The sequence below is a fragment of the Oratosquilla oratoria genome, chromosome 22 (assembly GCF_046742065.1).
Source record: "Oratosquilla oratoria isolate Oo_2021 chromosome 22, ASM4674206v1, whole genome shotgun sequence".
NCBI classification, from domain to species: Eukaryota; Metazoa; Arthropoda; class Malacostraca; order Stomatopoda; family Squillidae; genus Oratosquilla; species Oratosquilla oratoria.
Window position 1 is genome coordinate 43,915,101 of NC_134798.1, and position 11,261 is coordinate 43,926,361.

General features: G+C 34.3%; 1 protein-coding gene and 1 pseudogene across 4 annotated transcripts in view; one reads left to right on the top strand and one right to left on the bottom strand.

The window, feature by feature from the left end:
- Window positions 1-1,444: 1,444 nt before the first annotated feature.
- Window positions 1,445-2,565, bottom strand: LOC143037236 (uncharacterized; annotated as a pseudogene).
- Window positions 2,566-5,493: 2,928 nt separating this feature from the next.
- The window catches only part of LOC143037237 (uncharacterized), a 15,637-nt gene continuing 9,869 nt past the window's right edge, over window positions 5,494-11,261 (top strand). Inside the window, exons 1-2 of one of the 4 annotated variants that reach the window (XM_076205362.1) lie at window positions 5,494-5,576; window positions 6,051-6,180. In XM_076205362.1, coding sequence (XP_076061477.1) covers window positions 5,575-5,576; window positions 6,051-6,180 — 132 coding nt within the window. In that variant the 5' untranslated portion in view covers window positions 5,494-5,574. Of the gene's footprint in view, window positions 5,577-5,677; window positions 6,181-11,261 lie in introns of those variants that run through there. The other 3 variants (XM_076205361.1, XR_012967457.1, XM_076205363.1) reach the window with 3 other exon arrangements.

The window sequence follows — 11,261 nt, forward strand, 5'->3', positions numbered from 1 at the left end:
TTGACTCGCCAAGAAGTATAAGTGAAACAAGCAGGGTTCATGGAAGACTATAGGTTTCCCGGTGTTGTGGGTACCATAGATGGCACACACATTAGAATTGTGGCTCCCAGTGTCGATGAACATTTATATGCAAATAGAAAACGATACCACATCATCAACGTGCAAGTCGTATTCGATGCCAAGTACAGGATACTTGATGTTTTGGCAAGGTGGCCTGGCTCAGTACATGATGCCAGGATATTGGACGAGTCTGGCTTGAAGGCACTTTTTGAACAAAATTATGTCCCAGCTGGATGCTACCTTCTAGGAGACAATGGCTATCCTTGCAAGGAGTGGTTGCTGACGCCTTATCTAAACCCCCTGGCTGGCGTTCAGACAAACTACAACACGTAAGTTAAAATCATGATTCTTATGCTATATAGTACAGTTTATTTTAAAGGGGGTATTGTCCTCTCCAGTCTAGGTAGTAGTCATTACTTAATGTGATAACAACCAAAATACCAATACAGTATAGAATTCCTCTTCAGTACAGATTTCCTCTTCAACACTATGTAGCTTATAGATGCTACTGTATATACTGCAATACCTCACCTTATGATGGTTAACAATTATTGCAGAGCACACGAGAGGACGCGTTGTGTAGTAGATAGGGGGATTGGGCAGCTCAAGCGACGGTTCCATGTACTTCATGGTGAAGTGCGATTGTCCCCAGAGAAGAGATGCAAAATCGTCTATGTCTGTGCTCTGCTCCACAACATGTGCAAGCAGTTTAACATTCCACTGCCTATCAACGAGGAAGATTAACTGTTCGACGATGCAGCTGAAGGGGACGTAGGTGCAGATGAAGAAGAAGAGCCAGGTGAAGCAGAGATACCCCTTAATCCTGGTAGACCGGATGACCGTAACGGACATCCATTTCGAGATTACATTGCCAATCTTCATTTCAGGTATGTGCTACTTATCCTTATAATTTTTTCTGAATGTATTGTACTGTATACTGTACAATACAGTATATTGTATACATTACAATATATGTTCACTAAATGAATGGGTAAGTACAGTACAGTACAGTACTGTACTTAATTACCATTGCTCAGAGATGCAGTACTGTGCATAAATATTTGTGATTGGTGCCGGTCTTATTTTCTAAACTGTACTAAATTTTTGTACATTATTTTATATTGCAGTAGACCAGTGGCTGAGTGGGGTATCATGAAGATGTGATTGCTGTTGCAGTGCTCTCTCTCTCTACTACCAAGTTTTCATTACACTTATAGTCAAAAGTGAAAGATAAAATGAAACAAATACAGTTTATAAAATAATATAATTTGTATTTTTCCTTTACATACAGACATATACCAAAGGCTTTTTCCCCCTTACACGGGGGGTAGCCAAAAAGAAAAAGGCATTGATGCTATAGTATATAATCTTGTGGACACATGAAGATTGTCCACCCCAAGCGCGTTAGGGTGGACAATCTTCATGAGAGCGAGACTGGGGTGGACAATCTTCAGCTGACCCGACCATTCCCTAACCTAACCTAAACTTTGGTGTTGGATGCTGCAATCAGTGGGGCTTACGAGCGTGGTTGGGGTGGACAATCTTCATGAGAGCGCAGATGGGGTGGACAATGTTCAGTTGGGTACTCTGGGGTGGACAATCTTCATGAGATCCAATCTTGTTGATAAATAAATAATCAATTTATATTTCATGTACAGTACAGGCAAGCTACAGTACTCCAATATACTGTACAATCTTAATGAATAAAATAATATGTTTTTATTTCCTCAGCATAAATTTCTACTGTACCAATAATGAAGCCTATACAATTCATTTATTAATTTTTCATATTTTTTGCTGTCAAAGACGTAATATTCAATTTTAGCCATTAATAACTTCTGTGCTAACAATTTTTCTTTCCTTTTTTCAATTTTTAACTTTTCCTTTTCAAGTTTCAATTTCCGTTTCTCAGCTTTGTATTCTTCATACTCAGCACTGACACTTGAACACTTTCTTAGTTTTGGTGCTGATGTACTTGGTTGGGCCTTAGAGGTTTCAGGTTCAGTTATGGTTATAAAGGACCCATCTTCCTTGTGCGAAGATTGTTGTGGTTGGGGCTGGACTTGGACACTTTGTCAATGAAACTGAGGGAGTTCACTATCATCCTCTACCTGTTGCTGGGGTGGTTCTTCTCCCAACTCTTCGGTGTCTTCCAGCCGTTCCTGAGTCTCCAGCTTCCTAAAACCTTCGCATAAATTTACCACAATTAAAAACATACAACTAATTTAATCTCACAAGGAGAAGTGTGCATATCAACTACAGTACAGTATGTAAGAATGCCTTGCTGAAGGATGAACTATCTGATGAAATTATATCAATGCAAATGTTAGGCCAAAATTGTGGTACACTATACAATAGAAAGTCCAATATAGTACACAGGACAAAAAAAAAAATATAGAAAAAAAAATTGCAAGAATATTACCTCAACCTATGAAAGCCGAGATCATTCTGAACGACACCTTTCACAGTTTCATTCTTCTCCCCTAATAATTCTTCAACTTTCATGTCTACTGCGTCAAGTGGAGGAGCTTTGTGGCCACCAGCACCTTCAAGAATATCAAATCATATTTTAGCACAGTACTGTAAAGCTGCAAATATACCATATCACTACACATTACAGTACAATATAATTTGTATGTACTGTATAACTAAGTTCGCACTGAATTTGACTGCTACAGTACTTGCAACACAACATCTTTGTTAAATAATATGCATGTTATTATTACTGTGAGAAGGAACACTCAAATGCTAAATTTCTACCTTAATGAAAGTAATTGTGACAAGTTGATTGAGGTGAATAAGTAATAGGAATAACGTGAAAGCTATTTTACTTATGTTAACTTCTTAAAACGGAGGAATATACAGAAGTAAGTTAATCTTACCTGATTGGTTACATTCAGCCTTTATTGCCGAAAGTTTCTTCCTCGATTTTGAGAGGACAGAAAACCATTTGGTTTCGACTTCTTCTATAGTCCGCTAAGTCAGTAGATTTGTTCCATTAATGGCATCAGTTATCCTTTGCCATGCCTCCCTCTTGTCCTTGTGGCTTAAACTTGGTTTGAATCGCAAATTTATAATTATTTTTTTCTCCATAATCACGTTGACCAAGATGAGTGTTTCCTCGTGTGACCAGTTTGGCTTCCTTTTCTTTTTCTGTGGTTCTCCTGTCATGTCTATATCCTCTGAAGTAATTGTTGAGTCTTCTGTAGGAAGCGATTTGCGATTTGCTAGGTAATACCACTCGCTTGCGCGGGATCGGTTTTTGTGGGAGGGGAAGAAGGTTTATAAGAAAAGACTTGTCTGTGGCGTGGCCGCCTGCACAATGCGTCTTCGTCCAAAAATATCTGTCGTTGGTTAATAAGTACCCCTAAAAAAATCTTACATACATACGATATATATGTGCTATCATGATACTCTATTAATAAATTTTGAACAACTGCATTAATAACACTGTTTTATGTGTGCAATTTTTAATAATACGTCTGTTTACGTGTTCATAAGCTGCTAACTTCAGCATTGTTTAGCGGGACTTGACAAACAACTGTTTACTAGCTAACATTTGCTAGTTAAGCATTGGTGCATTACTTTTAGTGATTTTCTGTTAGCTAGCAGAGATTGTTAAAGCTAACAAAAAAGTTTTGTGTATACGACCCCAGGTCTCTGCAACACAAGCGCCTCGAGTCTGAAGCAGCCCCGTTTTTTCTTTGGCGATCCATCTCTTCTCTGTTCATCTCAATTGCATTCAATCTATTTCTCCTCCATCCTCGCCTTGAATCCATTGCAAAGTAAATAAAAAAATGAAATATATTCTCGGTTGCTCAAGTCCCTGTTGGGGGTTCTGTCGTTACTATTCTGATGTTTGCAGGAAAAGTTCTTGTGGTCTTGAGGCTCTCTGGGGCTCGAAAGCCTCTCCCCAGACGAGCAACCTCGCTCGAGCCCCAAACAAGAATAGACACACAAATCAACAGTCGAAGCCAAATTGTTAATTGACATGAGTTTATCGAGTTTATTCCTGAGTAAAAAGAGAGTGACCCATCCACTGAAAAGATTACGTTGGTCATAGCCACAATGAGTACATTGAGATAGGTGAGGAGTCTACGCAAGGAGTCGCTGAGTAGCTGCAGCCGAAGCCGTCACCTTTGCCCTGCTTGGACTGATAGGGGAGGTAATAGACAGCCACTACTGGGAATCGGAGACGATTGCAGGATTCGAAACTACAACATTAGCGCAATACATTAAGATACAGTGCTGGGTTATCTTAAAGGGATCGCCCGGATTGCGTTGAATAAAATCACCTGGCGACATCCGGAATAAACAAGATCCAGCTATCTCATTTGGTGGATTAACTTAACCCTCGTTTAAACCGATATTTGCCAACCTAATCTCGAACAACCATTTGTGAGATTTTAGGTTATATAATTTTTTTTCTTATCTAATTTTATTATTTTTTTATACCACCAAGGATACAGGAATAAGGAAGAGGGTTACAGAGCCTCCCAGTTAAAGAATAAAAGAATAAATGAAGTATTAAGATTCAGCTCAGTAAATGTTTCAGTGATACGATCAATTTTCATTTGTTTTTCATTACAATTTTTCTATTTCTTTATAATTATTTTTTATATTTATCCATTTTCACTTATTTATCTATATTCTACGTCCGGAAATAGCATAGAATTGAAGTTCTCTTGTCGGCATCCTTCTCCACGGTAAAACACTACTAAGCATTATTGCCATATCTGTGTTCATTCAATAAAATTTCTGTCCATTTTCTCTCTTTTCGTGTTAGTCTGGCTCTCATTTTCTGCGTCAAAATAATTTCTGCTATTTGACAGAGTATATTAATGCATTTTTCACAAGTCAATTGCTTTCCTAGTTCATACTGTTTCTCTTCTGATATGATATTCAATATTGAAATAAGCTTCTAGATTGTCGCGTCGCTTTGACCTAAATATTATACTTTTGCAACACAGAATATATATATATATATATATATATATATATATATATATATATACATATATATATACATATATATATATATATATATATATATATATACGTGTGTGTGTGTGTGTGTGTGTGTGTGTGTGTGTGTGTGTGTGTGTGTGTGTGTGTGTGTGTGTGTGTGTGTGTGTGTGTGTGTAAAAAGAATAACAAGGTCACTCTGAATGTTGCTATTCACATCTGCATGTTTATATTTACGACTCTGAAATTTGTGTGAAAACAAAGAAGAAAAAGAGAAAAGTAAAAAGGAAGAAAGAAAGAAAGAGAGAGAGGGAGAGAGAGAGAGAGAGAGAGAGAGAGAGAGAGAGAGAGAGAGAGAGAGAGAGAGAGAGAGAGAGAGAGAGAGAGAGAGAGAGAAGGGTAGTGAGTGAGAGAATGAACAGCATATAAAAATGTTTAGTGAGCATCTTGGGCTCTCTCTCCTGGCAGCTCAGCCACGCCGGGCCACCCCGCTGAGATACCTGAAGCTTTGAATGCAGTCTGTACACACACACACACATACACACATGTATGTATGTATGTTTATATATATATATATATATATATATTTTTGTGTGTATATATATAATATATATATATATATATATATATATATATATGTGTGTGTGTGTGTGTGTGTGTGTGTGTGTGTGTGTGTGTGTGTGTGTGTGTGTGTGTGTGTGTGTGTGTGTGTGTGTGTGTGTGTGTGTGTGTGTGTGTGTGTGTGTATGTATACATGAGACTTAATAGCCCACTGCCGGAGATTGAGAAAAGATGGACAGAAAATCTGTATATTTCGACCACTATCTGTGGTCCTCTTCAGCAGAAGACCACAAATAGTGGTCGAAATAATACAGATTTCTGTCCATTTCATCTCATTCTCCGACAGTGGGTTATTAAGTCTCATCTTACAAATGTGTCACTACATTATACCTTCTTAATGTACATACAGACACATGCGACCTAAGTAGCAAAGTTACTAAAGTCCCGAGCTTTATTCCCAAAAGGTCACTTCATCCACACAATGGGTCACTCCTCCACACCATTCTTAGAGCTAAGCAGGCAGCAGCCGAAGACACGCCGGACTCCGAGTTCGAGAATTATTCAAAAGTCGGCGAAGTCGAGTGGAGACTGAAGGTAATCTTGCCTCAACTCGAGGTGAATATAAGAATAATAGGCCCCGTCCTCTACAGCAAAAATAAATAATAAATAGATAAACAAATAAATAGATTGATAAATAAATAAATAGTTAAATAAATTAATAAATAAATAGATAAATGTATATATAAATAAGTAAAAATTAACTAAATAAATAAATAGATTGATAAACAGATAAACAAACAAATAAATAAATAAATGGTTGAAAATAAGAATATAAGAAATAAACAGTATATAAGAAATTAAAGATAAAAAAAATTATCAAGTAAATAAATAAGTAAGTATATGAATAAATAAATAAGTAAATAAATAGAAGTAAAAAAAGAATAAAGAAAAATTAATGGGTAAGTAAATAAGAATAGTTTACCCAGTAGTGGTAAAATATGATAATCTCTACCCACCAATCAGTCAAGGAAAGAATTACGTATATCATGAGAGTTTAAGTCCACAGAATCAGGAATAAAATGTTAGCCAAATGCCTCACCCGAATAATTGTCTTGTACTTAATGGGGTATAAAAGACCAAGTATATATATACATACATATATATATATATATATATATATATATATATATATATATATATACACTAAAGACCCACTGCTGATTGGATTAAGAAAAGAAAGGAAATAACAATTTCCGTATATTTCGATCATTGGCTGTGATCCTCTTCAGCGGATCAGAGATCGAAATATACGGAAACCGTCATTTCCTTTCTTTTCTTAATCCAATCAACAGTGGGTCTTTAGTGTATTTATACAAATGTGTTACATTACTTGGCAGTGATATATATGTATATATATATATATATATATATATATATATACATATATATATATATATGTATATATATATATATATATATATATATATATATATATTTCTTCTTTCTTTTTTCTCTAAATTTGCCTTCACACTTAATTTTACAATTATAATTTCCGTAACTGATTTTCAAACTTATGTTAAGACCTATTCCAATTCTATTATAATCGCTGTCTCAGGATTTGTAGCATGAGACCCAAGTGAATCTCAATCAATTGCTGTCTCGAGAATAGATCAAATGTCATCAATTTATGAGCAGATATTGCATCCGACAAATGATAGAAAAGGTGTTATTTGAATCAAAATTTCTCTAAAATATATTTTGCTGACGCGTCTGCAATCGGATCTCGGTGTTCAGTAATGTCTGGTGATAAGTAAGGGGTATAGATCTGTTCTCACTAGTTCAGTATTCTTGTTGTAGATGCAAAGTCTTGATATGTATATATATATATATATATATTATATATATATATGTATATATATATACATACATACATATGTATATATATATATATATATATACATATATATATGTATATATACATATATATATATATATATATATACACATACATATGTATATATATATATATATATATATATATATATATATATATATGTATTGTACATACAGTATACCTGGATATATAATGATAATGGCAATAATGAGAAAAAACGAAAAAGAAGAACAACAACGACACTAACAACATCACCACCATCAAGAACAATAATGATAATAATAATTAAATGATCCTTGTTGGAATGAGAATTCTATTTAAATCTTATGCATAAGTAATACGAATCCAACTATCCTTTAGATTTTTTAAATTAATGGCACTCTATATCTTCATCTATCACACGTCGGACGAATTAATTCAGTTGAGAGGGCGACCCAAATATGGAGAAAAAATTATTTATTTATTTATTATTCGTATTTATCATCACCTTCACCCTCGCCATCATCATCATCATCATCACCGTTTTTATTTTGTAATGTGTTTACCTTGTGTAGACTTTTGATTGTCCTTTCATTGGGCAGTGGAGGGGAGGAATGGGTAGAGGCCCCCACGGACCGAATAAAATAACCATAAATAATTTCAAGAAGAAAGTACCCCCTAGTAAACATCAACAAACAATAAATCACACGTTATGTCAGAATGAAGATCTTTTCGGGAACGTTTTGTGAGTTTTTTCGGTGATAGGATCTCAGTGTTCAGTGATATCTGGTGACAAGTACGTGCCATAAAGATGTCGCTCGTAAGATACGAACTATATACTCGCGAGAAACGCCAGTACACGGTACGACTTATTGTGTTTTTGTCCCCCCTTCCTCTCTCTATCCTCCCCTACCCCCCCTTGTGTTTTTACTCACCCCCCCTTCCCCCCGCTATCTTTTCCACTAGGGGAGGTCTTTTCAAACCTGAGATAAATAAGATTTGTAAATCTGATTTATGAATAGGTAAAGAAAGAAATTGATATAAACACGTAAATGTAAACAAATAAATAAATAAATAAATAAATGAATAAATAAATAGATGAATAATGAATAAGTATATGCAATAGATATGAATTTTGGTCAATAGAAAATGTAATGTGGATCGGCCGGTGGTCTTGCAGTGAACTATTAAGCCTTCATTGCTTAAGAAGACGAATTTACCACCTCTAAAGACTCTACCTTGGGTGCCGTCAGATGATTTGATTAAACTCACAGTACCCCTTACGAGGCAAAGGGTCGATATTTTGAACTATTTTATTCTGGCTAAACGACTGACGATTCTATTCAGTTTAGAGAACCCTCCATCCAACCTCTACCTGCCTCCCTACCCCCCCTCTCACCATAGGCCACTGGCCCTCAACCTGTGGTCCATGGACCCCCTAGGTGGCCACGGGAGTTCACTAGTGTGGCCGTCAACCAAAAACCACTATTAGTTAGTGGATGCAAAGCGATTAAATTTAGTGTTGAAGTCATTCTCACGAGGTTAACGAATAGCAATTCATAAGCACGGGGGTACATGTGAAAATAGGTTGAGAACCACGGACCGAGAGTCACGGACAACCTCGCAAGTCTCATAACTTATCCCCCCCCCTCCTCCCCTCTCCCCCTTCCCTCCCCACCGGGTCGTGAGTACACACGGCGCCGCTGTCGTCGGAGGGGGGAGGGGGACCTTATCATAAAGATTGGGTTCACCATTGCTTCTATCCTTCATCGTGATGATTCATTAGGGTTGCTATCTCACCTCAAGCGATTTATTGTTCTTCCGTGTTGCTATTTGGTTACCTTCAGAAGACGATTGTATATAGAAACATAGAGGATACTAGAAGAAAAAATATAAATGAAAAATATAAAAGAGTAAATAGATAAATGAATAAATAAACATATATATAGATAAACAATTGAATAAATAAATAAATGAATAAATAAATAAATATAGAGATGGATAAGTAAATAAATAAATTAATAAAGAAATTAATAGATAGATAAATAGATAAATGAATAGATAAATTAATAGATAAATAAATAGATAAAAAAATAAATTAATATATACATAAATAGATAAATGGAGAGACAAATTAATAGATAAATGAATAAATAGGTAAATGAGTAAACAAATTAGTAAATAAATATATAGATAAATAAACAAACAAATGAATGAATAAATAAATAGGTAAATGAATTAACAAATTAATAGATAAATAGATAGATAAATTAAATAAATAAAATTTAAATATATCATTTGCATACTTTTGATGTATCATGGGTAACATTTTGGTTCATAAATCTCGGGAATCAGCTTAACCCTGGTTGACAGCCGGGTCTTGTCTTTTATGTCCTTATTTGGTCTTGTTTATCGGCACTTCATCAACCCGTGGTTACCTTCTTCCACGTGAAACAACACGTGGATAATTAACTGATGGATGGGTCGGGTGTATACCTCAGGGCTTGTTTGCTTCGCTACAATGGAGAACCTCTATTTATTTATTTTATTTGTCTATCTATTTCTAATTTATCTATCTATTTATTTTATTTTATCTCTATTTTAATTTTTCATTTGTCTATTTATTTGTAATTTATTTATCTCTTTATCTTAATTTATTTTTATTTTAATTTAACTTATTTGTCTGTTCATTGGTAATTTATTTACTTATCTATTTATTTATTTTATTTTTTATTTTAATTTATTTTATTTGTCTATCTATTTGTAATTTATTGATCTAAAAAAATTAATTTACTTTATTTGTCTATTTATTTGTAATTTATTTATTTATTTGTTTATTTTATTTATTCTTATTCTTATTTATTTCATTTGTCTATCTATATTTAATTTATTGATCTATTTATTTGAATTTATTTTTTATTTTAATTTACTTTATTTGTCTATTTATTTGTAATTCACTTATTCATTTATTTATTTTTATTTATTCTTTTACTTTAATTCATTTTATTTTTCTATTTATTTGTAATTTATCTATTTATCTATTTATTTATTTCAATTTATTCTTTTATTCTAATTAATTTTATTTGTCTATTTATTTGTAATTTATTTATTTATCTATTATTTATCTTAATTTATTCTTTTTATTTCTTTATCTATATATTTGTTTGCTGTTTTGTTTGTTTTTTATTTATCCATGTACTCATTTATTCATGTTTTGTAATGCCAGTGTGTGTTTAATTTGTTTATTGTTTTTACTTATCTTTCTGGGGGGAAATGGTATTTTCTTATTAATAAGACAGACACTACTGTTCAGATTTTTGGGGGGAGAGGGGGTGAGGGGGTGAGGGGGGTATCACATCATGAAAGGACTTTGTAAGGACCGACACCCCAGTTTGCTTACTTTCACCAAGGAGATTAATAAAATCGAATGCCGTCACCAGATACGAAAATCTATACAGTGCGCTACGTTTTTTTTTTTTTTTTTTTTTTTCTTCTTCTTCTTCTTCTTCTAAATAATGCAATCCTTACACAAAGCGTTCGAGCTCAACTCAAAAAATCTCTTCACTGAAGCTTCGGGCATTTATGTTATTATTCGAGCTGCCGCCAGCTGATTTTATTCATCCACGAGTCACCCTTCTGCTTCATAAGTAAAGTGTGTCAAGGCTTATTTGACTCTCTGTACTTGTGATCAACTGAGCTTGCTTCCGGCTGTCCCTGTATGCATAATGTAATTGGACTTGTTGTTTTTTTATATTCAATACTGTGGCCTTGGATATGCGTACACATACACACACACACACAC